This window comes from Ranitomeya variabilis, chromosome 2 (genome assembly GCF_051348905.1).
Source record: "Ranitomeya variabilis isolate aRanVar5 chromosome 2, aRanVar5.hap1, whole genome shotgun sequence".
NCBI classification, from domain to species: Eukaryota; Metazoa; Chordata; class Amphibia; order Anura; family Dendrobatidae; genus Ranitomeya; species Ranitomeya variabilis.
In genome coordinates, this window is record NC_135233.1 from 84,375,067 (window position 1) to 84,396,038 (window position 20,972).

General features: G+C 47.2%; 1 protein-coding gene across 4 annotated transcripts in view; it reads left to right on the plus strand.

Annotated features, from left to right (window-relative positions):
- Nucleotides 1-20,972, plus strand: part of PAK5 (p21 (RAC1) activated kinase 5) — a 219,685-nt gene that overhangs the window by 45,761 nt on the left and 152,952 nt on the right. The window contains exon 2 of one of the 4 annotated variants that reach the window (XM_077282623.1): nt 19,581-19,656. The exons of the other annotated variants lie outside the window; for them this stretch is intronic. Within the exon in view, the coding sequence (XP_077138738.1) occupies nt 19,626-19,656 (31 nt within the window). The 5' untranslated portion in view covers nt 19,581-19,625. The remainder of the gene's footprint in view (nt 1-19,580; nt 19,657-20,972) is intronic. 4 annotated transcript variants of the gene reach the window in all.

Sequence of the window (20,972 nt, forward strand, 5' to 3'; positions counted from 1 at the left end):
CGGCCTCTTCGGAATAGGCAAGGACAACAACAATCCACTAGCCCGAGAACAGCAAGGCTTGGCCCGAGCACAAACATCACAAGACTGTACAAAGGTACGCACATCCCGAGACAGGGAAGGCCACCAGAAGGACCTGGCCACCAAATCTCTGGTACCAAAAATTCCAGGGTGGCCCGCCAACACAGAAGAATGAACCTCTGAGATGACTCTACTGGTCCACTCATCAGGAACAAACAATCTCCCAGACGGACAACGATCAGGCCTATCAGTCTGAAACTCCTGCAAAGCACGTCGCAAGTCTGGGGAGACAGCAGACAAAATCACTCCATCCTTAAGGATACCCGTAGGCTCAGAATCACCAGAGGAGTCAGGCTCAAAACTCCTAGAAAGAGCATCTGCCTTCACATTTTTCGAGCCCGGCAAGTATGAAACCACAAAATTAAACCGAGAGAAAAACAATGACCAGCGCGCCTGTCTAGGATTCAGACGCCTGGCGGACTCAAGGTAAATCAGATTCTTGTGATCAGTCAAGACCACCACCTGATGTCTAGCACCCTCAAGCCAATGACGCCACTCCTCAAATGCCCACTTCATAGCCAAGAGCTCCCGATTACCGACATCATAATTTCGCTCGGCGGGCGAAAACTTTCGAGAGAAGAATGCACATGGTCTCATCACTGAGCAATCGGGACTTTTCTGCGACAAAACCGCCCCCGCTCCAATCTCGGAAGCATCAACCTCAACCTGAAAAGGGAGCGAAACATCAGGCTGGCGCAACACAGGGGCAGAAGAAAAGCGGCGCTTAAGCTCCCGAAAGGCCTCCACAGCCGCAGAGGACCAATTGGCAACATCAGCACCCTTCTTAGTCAAATCAGTCAGAGGTTTAGCAACACTTGAAAACCCAGTTATAAATCGACGATAGAAATTAGCAAAGCCCAAGAACTTCTGAAGACTCTTCAGGGAAGTAGGCTGCGTCCAATCACAAATAGCTCGAACCTTGACAGGATCCATCTCAACAGAAGAAGGGGAAAAAATATACCCCAAAAAGGAGATCTTCTGAACCCCAAAAATACACTTTGAACCCTTTACAAACAGAGAATTGGACCGCAAAACCTGAAAAACCTTCCTAACCTGTTGAACATGCGACTCCCAGTCATCCGAAAAAATCAAAATATCATCCAAATACACAATCATAAACTTATCCAGGTATTTACGGAAAATATCGTGCATAAAGGACTGAAAGACTGAAGGAGCATTAGAAAGACCAAAAGGCATTACCAAATACTCAAAATGGCCCTCGGGCGTATTAAATGCAGTTTTCCACTCATCTCCCTGCTTGATCCGCACCAAATTATACGCACCCCGAAGATCAACCTTAGAGAACCACTTTGCCCCTTTAATACGAGCAAATAAATCAGTCAATAGTGGCAAAGGATACTGGTATTTGACTGTAATCTTATTCAACAGGCGATAATCAATACAGGGCCTCAGGGAGCCATCTTTTTTACCCACGAAAAAAAAACCTGCTCCTAAAGGGGATGAGGATGGACGGATATGTCCCTTTTCCAAGGACTCCTTAATATACTCTCGCATAGCAGCATGCTCAGGCACAGATAGATTGAACAAACGACCCTTGGGAAACTTGCTGCCCGGAATCAAGTCTATAGTACAATCGCAATCCCGGTGAGGGGGGAGAGAACTAATTTTAGGCTCCTCAAAAACATCACCATAATCAGACAAAAATGCCGGAATTTCAGAGGGAGTAGATGAAGCAATGGAAACCAAAGGTACTTCCCCATGAGCCCCCCGACATCCCCAGCTTAACACAGACATTGTTTTCCAGTCAAGGACTGGATTATGAGTTTGCAACCATGGCAATCCAAGCACTAAGACATCATGCAAGTTATGCAACACAAGGAAGCGAATCACCTCCCGATGGTCAGGAGTCATACACATAGTCACTTGTGTCCAGAACTGTGGTTTATTCCTAGCCAAAGGTGTGGAGTCGATACCCTTCAGAGGGATAGGAACTTCCAAAGGCTCTAGGCTAAACCCACAACGTCTGGCAAAGGACCAATCCATAAGACTCAAGGAAGCGCCAGAATCCACATAGGCATCCACAGTTATAGTTGATAATGAACAGATCAAAGTTACAGACAAAATAAACTTAGACTGTAAGGTGCCAATTGCAAAAGATTTATCAACCTTTTTTGTGCGTTTAGAGCATGCTGATATAACATGAGCAGAATCACCACAGTAGAAGCACAACCCATTTTTACGCCTATAATTCTGCCGTTCACTTCTGGACAGAATTCTATCACATTGCATAATCTCCGGTGCCTGCTCAAAAGACACCGCCAAATGGTGCACAGGTTTGCGCTCCCGTAAACGCCGATCAATCTGAATAGCCATAGTCATGGATTCATTCAGACCTGTGGGCGTAGGAAACCCCACCATGACATCTTTAACGGCGTCAGAGAGACCTTCTCTGAAATTCGCCGCCAGGGCGCACTCATTCCACTGAGTAAGCACAGACCATTTTCGAAATTTTTGACAATATACTTCAGCTTCATCATGCCCTTGAGAGAGGGCTAGCAAGGCCTTTTCAGCCTGAATCTCCAAATTAGGTTCCTCATAGAGCAACCCCATTGCCAGAAAAAACGCATCCACATTGAGCAGCGCAGGATCCCCTGGTGCCAATGCAAATGCCCAATTCTGGGGGTCACCCCGCAACAAGGAAATAACAATTTTAACCTGCTGAGCGGGGTCTCCAGCGGAACGAGATCTCAGAGAAAGATACAATTTACAATTGTGCTTAAAATTCAAAAAGCGAGATCTATCTCCAGAAAAGAACTCAGGTATAGGGATCTTGGGTTCAGACATAGGAGCATGTATAACATAGTCTTGGATATTTTGAACCTTAGAGGCAAGAGTATTAAGATTAGAAGCTAAACTCTGGATATCTATTTCTCAACAGTAGAGATCTGAGCCATTCAGGGGTTAAGAGGAGAGAAAAAAAAAACAAAAAACAGCAGATTGCAATTATGGCTAGACAGAACCTCTGAGTAAAAAAAAAAAAAAAAAAAGTGTCAGAAACTTCTTTTTCCTCTCCTTCTTTAGCCAATACCTTTAATACATTCTGGCCGGCAATACTGTCATGATTCCCAATGGCAGGGACATGGGCAAAAATGGACTAGCTCTAGGAAGATGGTATCTCAGGTAACCTTGATGCTGAACCTAACACGCAAATAAAAGTAGCCAGGGGGTGTGCCTACGTTGTATCCCTAGACACCTCGCGCCAGCCGGAGAGCTAACTACCCCTATAAGAGGAATACACAGACCTGGCTTGCCTCCAGGGAAACCCCGAAAGTTATAGTAGCCCCCCACATGTAATAACGGTTAGGTAAGAGGAAAACACAAACGCAGTATGAATATAGATTCAGCAAAGAGAGGCCCTCTGACTAGATAGATGAAAATACAAAAGAGGACTTCGCGGTTACCTCAAAACCCTAAGCAGCCATCCTGAAACTACCTTAACTCCGTTATCAACTCATGACACCGGAGTAGTAATTTCAGATCACTAGAGCTTCCAGCAGCACGAGAAATATAAATGCATGCTGGACAAAACAAACACAAAAAAGCCAAAGATTTCAACTTAGCTGAATTGCAGACTTGGAGCAGGTAGCAAGCAACAGAGATGCTCTGGTAACATTGATTGCCGGCACTAGAGTGACTGAGAAGCCAGACTAAATAGGAAACTCCCAATTTCCTGATGAAAACAGGTGCACTGGAAACACAAGACCAAAGTCAAACAGTACCACCAGTAGCCACCAGAGGGAGCCAAAAACAGAATTCACAACATCCAAGGCCTCTTCGGGACAGGCAAAGGCAAAAGCAAACCGCTGGCACGAGAACAGCAAGGCTTAGCCCGAGCACAAATCCCACAGGACTGCACAAAGGAACGCACATCCCGCGACAAGGAAGGCCACCAGAAGGACCTAGCCACCAAATCTCTGGTACCAAAAATCCCAGGATGGCCTGCCAACACCGAAGAATGAACCTCGGAAATAACTCTGCTGGTCCATCTATCTGGGACAAACAGTCTCTCTGGTGGGCAACGGTCAGGTCTATCCGCCTGAAATTTCTGCAGCACTCGTCGCAAATCTGGGGAAATGGCAGACAAAATCACTCCCTCTCTGAGGATACCAGCCGGCTCTGAAACTCCCGGAGAGTCAGGCACAAAACTCCTAGAAAGAGCATCAGCCTTCACGTTCTTCGAACCAGGCAGGTACGAGACCACGAAATCGAAACGGGAGAAAAACAACGACCAACGAGCCTGTCTAGGATTCAGCCGCTTGGCAGACTCGAGATAAATCAGATTTTTGTGATCAGTTAAGACCACTACACGATGCTTAGCTCCCTCGAGCCAATGTCGCCACTCCTCAAATGCCCACTTCATAGCCAACAATTCCCGATTACCAACATCATAATTCCGCTCGGCAGGCGAAAACTTTCTTGAAAAGAAAGCACAAGGCTTCATCACAGAGCAATCAGAGCTTCTCTGCGACAAAACAGCCCCTGCTCCAATCTCAGAAGCATCAACCTCGACCTGAAAAGGAAGAGAGACATCAGGCTGACACAAAACTGGAGCCGAAGAAAACCGGCGCTTCAGCTCCCGAAAGGCTTTTACGGCCGCAGGAGACCAATTAGTCACAGCAGAACCCTTCTTGGTCAAATCCGTCAAGGGTTTAACCACGCCAGAAAAATTAGCAATGAAGCGACGGTAAAAATTAGCAAAACCCAAGAACTTCTGAAGACTCTTAACAGATGTAGGCTGAGTCCAGTCATGAATAGCCTGGACCTTGACTGGGTCCATCTCAATAGTAGAAGGAAAAAAAATAAAACCCAAAAAGGAAACCTTCTGTACTCCGAAGAGACATTTTGAGCCCTTCACAAATAAGGCATTAGCACGCAGGACCTGAAATACCATCCTGACCTGCTTCACATGGGACTCCCAGTCCTCAGAAAAGACCAAAATGTCATCCAGATACACAATCATAAATTTATCCAGATATTCTCGGAAGATGTCATGCATGAAGGACTGGAACACAGAAGGAGCATTAGAGAGTCCAAAAGGCATCACCAAGTACTCAAAATGACCTTCGGGCGTATTAAATGCTGTTTTCCATTCATCCCCCTGCTTAATGCGCACAAGGTTATACGCACCACGAAGATCTATCTTGGTGAACCAACTGGACCCCTTAATCCGAGCAAACAGATCAGACAACAATGGCAAAGGATACTGAAATTTGACCGTGATTTTATTTAGAAGACGATAATCTATACAAGGTCTCAGAGAACCATCCTTCTTGGCCACAAAAAAGAATCCTGCACCAAGAGGGGAGGAGGACGGGCGAATATGTCCCTTCTCTAAAGACTCCTTTATATAGCTCCGCATTGCGGCATGTTCTGGTACAGACAAATTAAAAAGTCGTCCCTTAGGGAACTTACTACCAGGAATCAAATTTATAGCACAATCACAATCCCTGTGAGGAGGCAGGGCACCGGATCTGGGCTCATCATACATCCTGGTAGTCCGACAAAAACTCAGGGACCTCAGAAGGAGTGGAAGAAGCAATAGATACCAAAGGAGCATCGCCATGAATCCCCTGGCAACCCCTACTTGACACAGACATAGCTTTCCAATCCAGAACTGGATTATGGGCCTGCAGCCATGGCAGACCCAACACGACAACATCATGCAAATTATGCAGCACAAGAAAGCGAATCACCTCCTGATGCACAGGAGTCATGCACATGGTCACTTGAGTCCAATATTGAGGCTTATTCTCAGCCAATGGTGTAGCATCAATTCCCCTCAGTGGAATAGGGAATTCCAAAGGCTCCAGGACAAAACCACAGCGCCTGGCAAACGACAAATCCATCAGGTTCAGGGCAGCACCTTAATCCACAAAAGCCATAACCGAGTAGGATGACAAAGAACAAATTAAAGTAACAGACAAAATGAATTTAGGCTGTACAGTACCAATGGTGACAGGTTTAGCGATTTTTATAACGCGCTTAGAGCATGCTGAGATAACATGAGTTGAATCACCACAGTAAAAGCACAACCCATTTTGACGTCTATGATTTTGCCGCTCAATTCTGGTCAGGACTCGGTCACATTGCATAGACTCAGGTCTCTGTTCAGAAAACACCGCCAGATGGTGCGCAGATTTGCGCTCCCGCAAACGCCGATCAATCTGAATGGCCAAAGCCATTGAGTCATTCAGACTTGCAGGCGTGGGGAACCCCACCATAACATTCTTAATGGCTTCAGAAAGACCTTCTCTGAAATTTGCAGCCAGGGCACACTCATTCCATTGAGTAAGCACCGACCATTTCCGAAATTTTTGACAATACACCTCCGCTTCATCCTGGCCCTGAGAAAGAGCCAGCAAGGCCTTTTCTGCCTGGTTCTCAAGATTAGGTTCCTCATAAAGCAGTCCAAGCGCCAGAAAAAACGCATCCACATTCAGCAATGCAGGATCTCCTGGCACCAGAGAGAAAGCCCAATCTTGGGGGTCGCCACATAACAAGGAGATAACAATTCTAACTTGCTGAGCGGAATCACCAGAGGAACGAGGTCTCAAAGATAGAAATAATTTACAATTATTCTTAAAATTCAGAAACCTAGATCTATCTCCAGAAAACATCTCAGGAATAGGTATTTTTGGCTCTGACATAGGGCTATGAACAACAAAATCCTGAATGCTTTGCACCCTTGCAGCAAGATGATCCACACTAGAAGTCAGACTCTGAATATCCATGTCTGCAGCTGAACACAAAACCACCCAGAGATTAAGGGGATGAGAGAAGCTGGACAGACTGCAGCAAAGATAGAGAGGAAAAAAAAAAATGTACTCAGGGCTTCTCTTATCCCACTTCTGCGATGCATTAAACACTTGTGGGCCTGCTGTACTGTTATGATCCTAGTGGCTGAGGATCACAAAACGGACTAGCTAAGTTTATGAACATAGACACGAGCTCTAGGGAGGTGGTAACTGAACTGACCGCAAACCTGATCCTAACCAACACACTAAAGGTAGCTGGTGAACGTGCCTAAAATCCTGGACGTCTCGACGCAGCCTGAGAAACTATCTACTCCTGGAGGGAAAGTAAGACCTCACTTGCCTCAAGAGAAATCACCCCAAAGATATAGGAAGCCCCCAACAAATAATAACGGTGAGGTAAGGGGAAAACACAAACGTAGAAATGAAAACAGATTCAGCAAATGAGGCCCGCTAATACTAGATAGCAGAAGACAGATAGTGAACTGTGCGGTCAGTAAAAAACCCTATGCAAAATATCCACGCTGAGAATACAAGAACCCCCACACCAACTAACGGTGTGAGGGGAGAAACTCAGCCCCCTAGAGCTACCAGCAAGCAAGGAAATCACATATTAGCAAGCTGGGCAAGAAAACAAATATAAACCAAGAAACATATGACCACTGATGGTCAAAAAATGAATCAAGCAAAACTTAGCTTCTCTTGAAGAGACTGATAACGAAGGACTGCAGGAGAGCTCCAAAATAGCACTGAAGACATTGACAGCAGGCAACAACTGAGAGTCCAGATGAACTAAATAGGAAACCAGCTAACAGATAACGAGACAGCTGATCAGCCTCAAACCTGCAGAATGACACAAAGAACCACCAGAGGGAGCCCAAAGACAGCACTACACAGTACCAGTTGTGACCACAAGAGGGAGCCCAAAAACAGAGTTCACAACAGCTGGCTACCGTATTCTGCGCCTCAGAGGGAAGCAGCTTGCTCCTGGCTGAACTCCCTCTGATATTCCTCTCCTGTGCTCTGCTTTCCTGCACAGTCTCTGCAATATATTCACTTCAGTGACTTCTTCCAGGAGCTGCAGCCATTCAGGCTCCAGGGCTCCTTCCTCTCCTTCTGTCCTCCTGACAGGAACTGAACCATGACTTCCTCCAGCCAGGATGTTAAATAGGGGAGTTCACCCTAAACAGGCTTAGAGCTCCCCTTTCTGGTCTGGAGTGTGAACATGTTGCATGTGTGTGATACCTGAATGTGGTTGTCTTTCATTGCCTTCAGACATGACATCACTTCTTCCCCTGAAAGGATAATGACATCACTGCGACGACCAGGACACTGGGGCACCGCATAAGTGTTTTTAATAATAAAATTGTATGTAGTAATCTCTTAAACTAACTTTTTTAGTTATTCTGCAAAATCTGAGGATATGGAGTTGTGTGGCATGCCCAGAAGCCTTTTGCTGTATCATGTAGCTATGTCTTGTATCCTCTAGCTGTGTTGTGTGACCTGTAGCTGTATCGTGCGCCCTGTAGCTATGCCGTGCTCCCTGCAGCTGTGTCGTGCGCCCTGTAGCTGTGCCGTGCTCCCTGTAGCTGTGCCGTGCTCCCTGTAGCTGTGCCACGCTCCCTGTAGCTGTGCCGCACTTCCTGTAGCTGTGTTGTGTGCCCTGCAGCTGTGTTGCGTGCCCTGTAGCTGTGTCGTGCACCCTGTAGCTGTACCGCGCTCCCTGTAGCTGTGCCGCAAGCCCTGTAGCTGTGCCGCGCGCCCTGTAGCTGTGCCGCGCCCTGTAGCTGTGCCGCGCGCCCTGTAGCCGTGTCGGGCGCCCTGTAGCCGTGTCGCGCACCCTGTAGCCGTGTCGCGCGCCCTGTAGCCGTGTCGCGCGCCCTGTAGCTGTGTCGCGCGCCCTGTAGCTGTATCGTGCACCCTGTAGCTGTGCCGAGCTCCCTGTTGCTGTATCATGCACCCTGTAGCTTTGTCATGCGCCCTGTAGCTGTGTCGTGCTCCCTGTAGCTGTGCCGCGCTCCCTGTTGCTGTATCATGCGCCCTGTAGGTATGTCATGCGCCCTGTAGCTGTGTCGTGCGCCCTGTAGCTGTGCTGCGCTCCCTGTAGCTGTGCCGCACTCCCTGTAGCCGTGTCGCGCATCCTGTAGCCGTGTCGCGCGTCCTGTAGCCGTGTCGCGCGTCCTGTAGCCGTGTCGCGCGTCCTGTAGCCGTGTCGCGCGTCCTGTAGCCGTGTCGCGCGTCCTGTAGCCGTGTCGCGTGCCCTGTAGCCGTGTCGCGTGCCCTGTAGCCGTGTCGCGCGCCCTGTAGCCGTGTCGCGCGCCCTGTAGCCGTGTCGCGCGTCCTGTAGCCGTGTCGCGCGTCCTGTAGCCGTGTCGCGTGCCCTGTAGCCGTGTCGCGCGCCCTGTAGCCGTGTCGCGCACCCTGTAGCCGTGTCGCGCGTCCTGTAGCCATGTCGCGCGTCCTGTAGCCGTGTCGCGCGCCCTGTAGCCGTGTCGTGCGCCCTGTAGCTGTGCCGCGCTCCCTGTTGCTGTATCATGCGCCTTGTAGCTATGTCATGCTCCTTGTAGCTGTGTCGTGCGCCATGTAGCTGTGCCGCGCTCCCTGTTTCTGTATCATGCGCCCTGTAGCTATGTCATGCGCCCTGTAGCTATGTCGTGCGCCCTGTAGCTGTGCCGCACTCCCTGTAGCTGTGCCGCACTCCCTGTAGCTGTGCCGCGTGCCCTGTAGCTGTGTCAAGCTCCCTGTAGCTGTGCCGCACTCCCTGTAGCTGTGCCGAACTCCCTGTAGCTGTGCCGCGTGCCCTGTAGCTGTGTCAAGCTCCCTGTAGCTGTGTTGCGCGCCCTGTAGCTGTGTCGCGCGCCCTGTAGCTGTGTCGCACACCCTGTAGCTGTGTCGTGCACCCTGTAGCTGTGTCGTGCACCCTGTAGCTGTGTCGTGCGCCCTGTAGCTGTGCCGCGCGCCCTGTAGCTGTGGCGCGCTCTGTAGCCGTGTCGCGCGCCCTGTAGCCGTGTCGCGCGCCCTGTAGCTGTGTCGCGCGCCCTGTAGCTGTATCGTGCACCCTGTAGCTGTGCCGAGCTCCCTGTTGCTGTATCATGCACCCTGTAGCTTTGTCATGCGCCCTGTAGCTGTGTCGTGCTCCCTGTAGCTGTGCCGCGCTCCCTGTTGCTGTATCATGCGCCCTGTAGGTATGTCATGCGCCCTGTAGCTGTGTCGTGCGCCCTGTAGCTGTGCTGCGCTCCCTGTAGCTGTGCCGCACTCCCTGTAGCCGTGTCGCGCATCCTGTAGCCGTGTCGCGCGTCCTGTAGCCGTGTCGCGCGTCCTGTAGCCGTGTCGCGCGTCCTGTAGCCGTGTCGCGCGTCCTGTAGCCGTGTCGCGCGTCCTGTAGCCGTGTCGCGCGCCCTGTAGCCGTGTCGCGCGCCCTGTAGCCGTGTCGCGCGCCCTGTAGCCGTGTCGCGCGTCCTGTAGCCGTGTCGCGCGTCCTGTAGCCGTGTCGCGCGTCCTGTAGCCGTGTCGCGCGCCCTGTAGCCGTGTCGCGCGCCCTGTAGCCGTGTCGCGCACCCTGTAGCCGTGTCGCGCGTCCTGTAGCCATGTCGCGCGTCCTGTAGCCGTGTCGCGCGCCCTGTAGCCGTGTCGTGCGCCCTGTAGCTGTGCCGCGCTCCCTGTTGCTGTATCATGCGCCTTGTAGCTATGTCATGCTCCTTGTAGCTGTGTCGTGCGCCATGTAGCTGTGCCGCGCTCCCTGTTTCTGTATCATGCGCCCTGTAGCTATGTCATGCGCCCTGTAGCTATGTCGTGCGCCCTGTAGCTGTGCCGCACTCCCTGTAGCTGTGCCGCACTCCCTGTAGCTGTGCCGCGTGCCCTGTAGCTGTGTCAAGCTCCCTGTAGCTGTGCCGCACTCCCTGTAGCTGTGCCGAACTCCCTGTAGCTGTGCCGCGTGCCCTGTAGCTGTGTCAAGCTCCCTGTAGCTGTGTTGCGCGCCCTGTAGCTGTGTCGCGCGCCCTGTAGCTGTGTCGCACACCCTGTAGCTGTGTCGTGCACCCTGTAGCTGTGTCGTGCACCCTGTAGCTGTGTCGTGCGCCCTGTAGCTGTGCCGCGCGCCCTGTAGCTGTGGCGCGCTCTGTAGCCGTGTCGCACGCCCTGTAGCCGTGTTGCGTGCCCTGTAGCCGTGTCTCGCGCCCTGTAGCCTTGTCGCGTGCCCTGTAGCCGTGTCGCTCGCCCTGTAGCTGTGTCGTGCGCCCTGTAGCTGTGTCGTGCGCCCTGTAGCTGTGTCGTGCGCCCTGTAGCTGTGCTGCGCACCTGTAGCTGTGTCGTGCGCCCTGTAGCTGTGTCGTGGGCCCTGAAGCTGTGCCGCGCTCCCTGTTGCTGTATCATGTGCCCTGTAGCTATGTCATGCGCCCTGTAGCTGTGTCGTGCGCCCTGTAGCTGTGCCGTGCTCCCTGTTGCTGTATCATGCGCTCTGTAGCTATGTCATGTGCCCTGTAGCTGTGTAGTGTGCCCTGTAGCTGTGTCATGCACCCTGTAGCTGTGCCGCGCTCCCTGTTGCTGTATCATGCGCCCTGTAGCTGTGTCGTGCGCCCTGTAGCTGTGTCGTGCGCCCTGTAGATGTGCCGCACTCCCTGTTGCTGTATCATGCACCCTGTAGCTATGTCATGCGCCCTGTAGCTGTGTAGTGCGCCCTGTAGCTGTGTCATGCACCCTGTAGCTGTGCTGCGCTCCCTGTTGCTGTATCATGCGCCCTGTAGCTGTGTCGTGCGCCCTGTAGCTGTGTCGTGCGCCCTGTAGCTGTGTCGTGCGCCCTGTAGCTGTGCCGCACTCCCTGTTGCTGTATCATGCACCCTGTAGCTATGTCGTGCGCCCTGTAGCTGTGTCGTGCGCCCTGTAGCTGTGTCGTGCACCCTGTAGCTGTGCCGCACTCCCTGTTGCTGTATCATGCGCTCTGTAGCTATGTCATGTGCCCTGTAGCTGTGTCGTGCGCCCTGTAGCTATGTCATGCATCATATTTCTGCTTTCTCCATTTCAATTATTCATTGCAATGCCTTATTAGTTGCTCATTAGTGGGCTTTACTTTCAGTAGTACTGATGACCTGTATGTGCACACTCATCTGTTATCTTGTCTTTCTGCGTAGGAGTACTGCATGATCTACATATGAGTCTTCTTTCAGATAATCTACAAGTCTAGCATTACAAACATTGACATATAGGTCCCTGAGAACTATGAATAGTAATAACAAATAATCTGACTGTTATTTATTTTCCCTGTGTATATATTCAGGAAATTGTTGCAAAATTGTTGGAGTACAGTAATTAACTGTCCCTTATCTCACAACCACTGACTATCTTGCTGTTCATGTGTCAAGGCTTCCAATAGGATGGCTGTATGACCTAACATATCAATGTACCTGAACTAATATCTCAATACACCAGTCCACACATAGATCAAATTACATTGTTGGAAACAAGTAAGGAAGAGTGAAGAAAACTTGTTATTTGCCCCCTAGCAAAGATGAAAATGAGAGAACTTCCCAGAAGTGTAATAATGTTGACCTATCCATAGGACTGTGGGGGTTCATCTTCTGGTACCTCCACCTAACATACTGTGGCCCTTCCCTGCAGTAAAGGGCTAATGCAGGCTGTCTCCCATGCAAGCAAATGCGAGAAAAACTACAGTACCATCATCATGCACTACACAGTGTGCATCTGTGGTACTATTCATGAGGGGTTCCCCGCAAACCTAATATTGATGACCTATCTCAAGATGGCCTTTTAAAAGGAGTCTGTAAACCTAAACTGATAGAATAATCAAACACACAGCCTTATAAAGGACTAGATGGTGGCCCGATGCGTTCTAGAATATGTATGTATGTATGTATATAGCAGCCACATAGTATATAGCACAGGCCACGTAGTATATAGGAGCCATGTAGTATATAGCAGACAAATACTACATGACTACGGAGGGTGAGTATAGCAGATTTTTTGTTTTTTTATTATTTTTAACATTAGATTTTTTTTACTATTGACGCTGCATAGGCAGCATCAATAGTAAAAAGTTGGGGACACACAGGGTTAATAGCAGCGGTAACGTTACCCACGGCATAACGCGGTCCGTTACCGCTGGCATTAACCCTGTGTGAGCGGTGAGTGGAGGGGAGTATGGAGCGGGCGCCAGGCACTGACTGCAGGGGAGTAGGGAGGGACTAATCGGACTGTGCCCGTTGCTAATTGGTCGCAGCAGCCATGACAGGCAGCTGGCGAGACCAATCAGCGATGCGGGATTTCCATGACGGAAGTTGCAAACAGAAAGACGGAAGTACCCCTTAGACAATTATATATATAGATGTAGCTGACGTAAAACATTAAGGGCTGTAATCGCTGCAATTGTAAGCACACCTTTGGCGTGGCCAAGAGCCTCAGGGCACGTTCTGGTCACAGATTTTGCATACCCCCAACTGCCTCACTGGTGATTGACAGCACTGACTTGTCTGAGCGTTCTGGGCAGACAGTGCTTACTCCAGGAAAATCAGCGCTGTCAATCACCAGTGGTCAGTCAGGCGCATGCAAAACCAGTGAGCGGAGAAGTGCACTGAGCCTCTTAGCCATACCAAGGATGCACCGATTACCCTAATTAGCATATTTCATTAACCTTGCGTTTTTTTGCAAAATGGAGGCAGTGGTTAGAGCAGTAAGAGTACCGTATTTACATTGGCTATATACCTTTATAAGGCTGTGTCTTCAGTTTATTCTGCTATCATCATTGAAGCTGCGCCAGTGTAGGAGGTGAGTGTATGGTGTGGCTTTTGGTTTTTTTTTGTTTTTTTTTACTAGGGAGATTACTTAATTTAAAAAGGTATTGTCCAGGAAGTTACTGTATTTTTTGGACTTTAAATAAGACTTTTAATAAGTTACAGTTGTGCTCAAAAGTTTACATACCCTGGAAGAATTTAGGCTTTCTTGGCCTTTTTTTTAGAGAATGTGAATGATAACACCAAAACTTTTTCTACACTCATGGTTAGTGGTTGGGTGAAGCCATTTATTGTCAAACTACGCTGTTTTCTCTTTTTGAATCATAATGACAACCCAAAACATCCAAATAGCCCTGATCAAAAGTTCACATACCCTGGGGATTTTGGCCTGATAACATGCACAGAAGTTGACACAAATGGGTCTGAATGGCTACTAAAGGTAACATCCTCACCTGTGACCTGTTTGCTTGTAATCAGTGTGTGTGCATAAAAACTGAGTTTCTGGGATCCAGACAGACTCTTGCATCTTTCATCCAGCCACTGATATTTCTGGATTGTGAGTCATGGGGAAAGCAAAAGAATTGTCAAAGGATGTACGGGAAAAGGTAGTTGAACTGTATAAAACAGGCAAGGGATACAAAAAGATATCCAAGGAATTGATAATGCCAGTCAGCAGCATTCAAACTGTGATTAACCCCTTTCTGACATTGGACGTACTATCCCGTCGAGGTGGGGTGGGCCCGTATGACCACCGACGGGATAGTACGTCCAGTGCGATCGGCCGCGCTCACGGGGGGAGCGCAGCCGATCGCGGCCGGGTGTCAGCTGACTATCGCAGCTGACATCCGGCACTATGTGCCAGGAGCGGTCACGGACCGCCCCCGGCACATTAACCCCCGGCACACTGCGATCAAACATGATCGCGGCATGCCGGCGGTATAGGGAAGCATCGCGCAGGGAGGGGTCTCCCTGCGTGCTTCCCTGAGACCCCTGGAGCAACGCGATGTGATTGCATTGCTCCGAGGGTCTCTTACCTCTTCCTTCCTGCGGCAGGCCTGGATCCAAGATGGCTGCGGCATCCGGGTCCTGCAGGGAGGTGGTTTCACAGCGCCTGCTCAGAGCAGGCGCCGGGAAGCCTCCAGGATCTGTGCACTTCAGATCACCGATCTGACACAGTGCAAAGTAAAGTGTCAGATCGGCGATCTTACACTATAACATCATGCCCCCCCGGGGCAATGTTGTAGTGTAAAAAAAATAATAAAATTCACACGTGTAAAAAAAAAAAAATTTCCAAAAAAAAAAGCAAAAAAAAAAATATATATTGTTCCTATAAATACATTTCTTTATCTAAATAATAAAAAAAACAATAAAAGTGCACATATTTAGTATCGCCGCGTCCATAGCGACCCGACCTATAAAACTGTCCCACTAGTTAACCCCTTCAGTTAACACCGTAAAAAAAAAAAAAACGAGGCAAAAAACAACGCTTTATTATCATACCACCAAATAAAAAGTGGAATAACACGCGATCAAATAGACGGATATAAATATCCATGGTACCGCTGAAAACGTCATCTTGTCCCGCAAAAAAGGAGCCGGCATACAGCGTCATCAAAGAAAAAATAAAAAAGTTATAGTCCTCAGAATAAAGCGATGCAAAAATAATTATTTTTTCTATAAAATAGTTTTTATCGTATAAAAGCGCCAAAACATAAAAAAAGATATAAATGAGGTATCGCTGTAATCGTACTGACCCCAAGAATAAAACTGCTTTATCCATTTTACCAAACGCGGAACGGTATAAACGCCTCCCCCAAAAGAAATTCATGAATAGTTGGTTTTTGGTCATTCTGCCTCACAAAAATCGGAATAAAAAGCGATAAAAAAAGTCACATGCCCGAAAATGTTACCAATAAAAACGTCAACTCGTCCCGCAAAAAACAAGACCTCACATGACATGTGGAGAAAAAAATCTGGAAAACTTATAGCTCTCAAAATGTGGTAACGCAAAAAATATTTTTTGCAATGAAAAGCGTCTTTCAGTGTGTGACGGCTGCCAATCATAAAAATCTGCTAAAAAACCCACTATAAAAGTAAATCAAACCCCCCTTCATCACCCCCTTAGTTAGCAAAAAATTTAAAAAAATGTATTTATTTCCATTTTCCCACTAGGGCTAGGGTTAGGGCTAGGGCTAGGGTTAGGGCTAGGGTTAGGGTTAGGGTTAGGGCTAGGGTTAGGGCTAGGGTTAGGGTTAGGGTTGGGGCTAGGGTTAAGGCTACAGTTAGGGTTGGGGCTAAAGTTAGGGTTAGAGTTTGGATTACATTTTCGGTTGGGATTAGGCTTAGGGGTGTGTCAGGGTTAGGGGTGTGGTTAGGGCTACCGTTGGGATTAGGGTTAGGGATGTGTTTGGATTAGGGTTTCCGTTATAATTGGGGGTTTTTCACTGTTTAGGCACATCAGGGGCTCTCCAAACGCGACATGGCGTCCGATCTCAATTCCAGCCAATTCTGCGTTGAAAAAGTAAAACCGTGCTCCTTCCGAGCTCTCCCGTGCGCCCAAACAGGGGTTTACCCCAACATATGGGGTATCAGCATACTCAGGACACATTGGACAACAACTTTTGGGGTCCAATTTCTCCTGTAACCTTTGGGAAAATACAAAACTGGGGGCTAAAAAATTTTTGTGGAAAAAAAAAAGATTTTTTATTTTCACGGCTCTGTGTTATAAACTGTAGTGAAACACTTGGGGGTTCAAAGTTCTCACCACACATCTAGATAAGTTCCTTGGGGGATCTAGTTTCCAATATGGGGTCACTTGTGGGGGGTTTCTACTGTTTAGGTACATTAGGGGCTCTGCAAACGCAATGTGACGCCTGCAGACCAATCCATCTAAGTCTGCATTCCAAATGACGCTCCTTCCCTTCCAAGCTCTGCCATGCGCTCAAACGGTGGTTCCCCCCCACATATGGGGTATCAGCATACTCAGGACAAATTGGACAACAACTTTTGGCATCTAATTTCAACTGTTACCATTGGAAAATACAAAACTGGGGGTAAAAAATAATTTTTGTGGAAAAAAAAAATAATTTTTATTTTCATGGCTCTGCGTTATGAACTGTAGTGAAACACTTGGGGGTTCAAAGCTCTCACAACACATCTAGATGACATCCTTAGGGGGTCTACTTTGCAAAATGGTGTCACTTGTGGGGGGTTTCAATGTTTAGGCACATCAGTGGCTCTCCAAACGCAACATGGCGTCCCATCTCAATTCCTGTCAATTTTGCATTGAAAAGTCAAATGGCACTCCTTCCCTTCCGAGCTCTCCCATGCACCCAAACAGTGGTTTACCCCTACATATGGGGTATTAGCGTACTCAGGACAAATTGTACAACAACTTTTGGGGTCCAATGTCTTCTCTTACCCTTGGAAAAATAAAAAATTGGGGGCGAAAAGACCATTTATGTGAAAAAATATGATTTTTTATTTTTACGGCTCTGCATTATAAACTTCTGTGAATCACTTAATAGGTCAAAGTGCTCACCACACATCTAGATAAGTTCCTTAGGGGGTCTACTTTCCAAAATGGTGTCACTTGTGGGGGGTTTCAATGTTTAGGCATATCAGTGGCTCTCCAAATGCAACATGGCGCCCCATCTCAATTCCAGTCAATTTTGCATTGAAAAGTCAAATGGCGCTCCTTCGCTTCCGAGCTCTACCATGCACCCAAACAGTGGTTTACCCCCACATATGGGGTATCGGCGTACTCAGGACAAATTGTACACTTTTGTGGTCCATTTTCTCCTGTTACCCTTGGTAAAATAAAACAAATTGGAGCTGAAGTAAATTTTTTGTGAAAAAAAGTTAAATCTTCATTTTTATTTAAACATTCCAAAAATTCCTGTGAAACACCTGAAGGGTTAATAAACTTCTTGAATGTGGTTTGGAACACCTTGAGGGGTGCAGTTTTTAGAATGGTTTCACACTTGGGTATTTTCTATCATATAGACCCCTCAAAATGACTTCAAATGAGATGTGGTCCCTAAAAAAAAATGGTGTTGTAAAAATGAGAAATTGCTGGTCAACTTTTAACCCTTATAACTCCCTAACAAAAAAAAATTTGGTTCCAAAATTGTGCTGATGTAAAGTAGACATGTGGGAAATGTTACTTATTAAGTATTTTGTGTGACATATCTCTGTGATTTTATTGCATAAAAATTCAAAGTTGGAAAATTGCAAAATTTTCAAAATTTTCGCCAAATTTCTGTTTTTTTTCCACAAATAAACGCAGGTAATATCAAAGAAATTTTATCACTATCATGAAGTACAATATGTCACGAGAAAACAATGTCAGAATCACCGGGATCCGCTGAAGCGTTCCAAAGTTATAACCTCATAAAGGGACAGTGGTCAGAATTGTAAAAATTGGCCCGGTCATTAACATGCAAACCACCCTTGGGGGTAAAGGGGTTAACAAATGGAAAATCAGGGGCTGTGTAAAAAAAGACCACGGTCAGGTAGACCAACAAAAATGTCCACAACTGCCAGGAAAATTGTTCGGGATGCAAAGAAAAACCCACAAATAACATCAGCTGAAATACAGGACTCTCTGAAAACTCTGTCTGTTTCAAGATGCACAATAAGGAGGCACTTGCAGAAAAAAGCGCTGCATGGTCGAGTCGCCAGGAGAATGCCATTACTGTGCAAATGCCACAAATCTCACCTACAATATGCAAAACAGCACATAGACAAGCCTCAGAACTTCTGGAACAAGGTAATTTGGAGTGATGAGACCAAAATTTAACTTTTTGGCCACAGCCATAAAGGTTACATTTGGAGAGAGGTCAACAAGGCCTATGATGAAAGGAAATGCATTCCTACTGTAAAGCATGGAGGTCGATCTCTGAAGTTTTGGGGATGTGTGAACTACAAAGGCACAGGAAACTTGGTCAAAGTTGACAGAAAAATGAATGCAGCACGTTATCAGCAAATATTGGAGGCAAATTTGCACTCATCAGCCCGGAAGCTGCACATGGGACGTACTTGGATGTTCCAACAGGACAACAATCCAAAACACAAGGCCAAGTCGACCTGTCATTGGCTACAGCAGAAGAAAGTGAAGGTTCTGGAGTGGCCATGTCAGTCTCCTGACCTCAATATCATTGAGCCACTCTAGGGACACCTCAAGCGCTCAGTTCATGCTAGACAGACCAGGAATTTACATGAACTAAAGGCTTTACCATCTGAGAAAATAAAGAACCCCATCCACAACTACCACAAAAGACTTCAAGCTGCCATTGATGTTAGAGGGGGCAATACATAGTATTAAGGAATGGGGTATGTGAACTTTTGATCAGGGTAATTTGGATGTTTTGGGTTGTCATTATGATTTAAAAAGAGAAAACACAGTAGTTTGACAATAAATGGCTTCACCCAACCACTAACCATGAGTGGAGAAAAAGTTTTGGTGTTATCATTCTTATTCTCTGAAAAAAAGGCCAAGAAAGCAAAAATTCTGCTGGGGTATGTAAACCTTTGAGCACAACTGTATACTCTCATTAATAAAAGTGTGTTCTTCTTAGTCTGGAAGCAGGTTCCTGTGATAAAGGAGAACACTGATGCCGTGTCCTTGACAATCCCAGAGAGAACTGCTCTCTCTTCTTGACCAACACTGATCTATGTGATTGGTGCAGGGCAGGAGAAGTGGTTTACCAGACCTGCACAGAGGCTGCACTTGTTTTTGTGATTTTAGTACATTTTTCATGTTGTAGCACCTATGTTTGGTGAAGCTGTCTCTGTAGGCCCTGTAGCAGTCGCATAGGATGCCTCTATGGTACAGTATACACCCTGGCTTGTTTTGTGCAGGTTTCAATTAGAGTTCTGTGGGATATAATCCATTGAGACAAGGAGCGTTGATCAGAGGTGCACTGTCTAGACACTATAAGGATGTTGCAATGATGGAATATTAATTGGAAAGTTTCTGTTTCAGCCTCCTGGTGACCTCAGAAGAAAAAGAATCCTATTCTTCAAAGAAATGTCCCTAATTTGTAGTAAAGAGTTAAAAGGTACACAATGATCAATAAATGGCACCTTTAACTTCATTAGCTAAACTGCATGGCTAATACCACATTTTACATTAGCTTGGTGACGGAAAACAAATCCTACAACTGAAGGGTTCCTGAACCGTTGGGTATCCAACTCCAAGCTACCAATCTGAGACTGCCAGAGCATGCTATAGGTTGTAGTTCTGGAGACCCATTGTGTATGGACTATTGTCCTTGACTTCTCATATGTTTCCTCTGATATATATATATAAAAATTATTTATATACCTTATGAAACCATACCCTGCCTGCATAAGCCCCTGTTCACATCATGCTGTTGCACTCGGTGAAGCTCCCGATGTACCATATCCCTCAGACAGAAAGCTTTGATGTATCCCAGCAGTTACACGTCAATGTCACTCATAGTTTTAGCATAGTCTACTATGCCTTTCTATGCTTTTTATGAAGCATATACTGACTCAATGGAGTTCAGAAGGCATAGTTTTTCTCCTGGCGATTGGCGCCCCATGGATAGGCTTGTACGCTCAGAGCATTTTTCGGAATGCGCGCTAAGCACACATCACTGTGAGCACTTGGCATCAGTAGGGCCGCTTCATTTTCTGCATGCAGTTTTATTTTTTCTAGCCAAAAACTACCAAGCCTGATAAGATATGTGTGGTTGAAAGATTTATGCATTTCATGATCCATTGTTGGGTTTGACTAATATAAAGCTGCATGCCAAAATTGCATCAAAATCGTAAATGTGAATGAGGCCCTTGGTTTTACAACCAGTGCATCACCTGTTTCCTGATATATTCTTGTATGCAATGACCCCTTCATGTACACTGATGGAATGATAACTAACCACAACTGCCACGGATTGAGTTCTTATGAATCGCTAATGACCGGTCCCATTGGGATCAACTGGTATGTTGTCATTTTGGGCGACATATCATCTCTGAGGATAAATGGGCACTGGCAACATAATGCTGGGAGCCCAAACTTTCCCCTTAGGTAGTACAGCATCTTGGCAGAGTTTGTCGCTCTTTACTTTGCGGTCATACACTTTTATTTAGAGTTCCTCTGACAGGACTTCTCTGAGAGTATGACATTGATGACCTTTCCTTTGGATGACACCTGGCTTCCCTACTGACTTATAATCTAAGGCTGTGGCCAGATGTAAGCGTTGCACCACTACTCGGCTCGGGTAAATGTGTGGAGGAGCCTGTGCTCGCTGATCAGAGACTGATGACTTGTCCCTTCCTCTGATGGGCCAGTATAAAAACTAAATGTAGCCATATCTTCAGCTCAAAAACACAAAGAAAAAGAAAAAGGTGG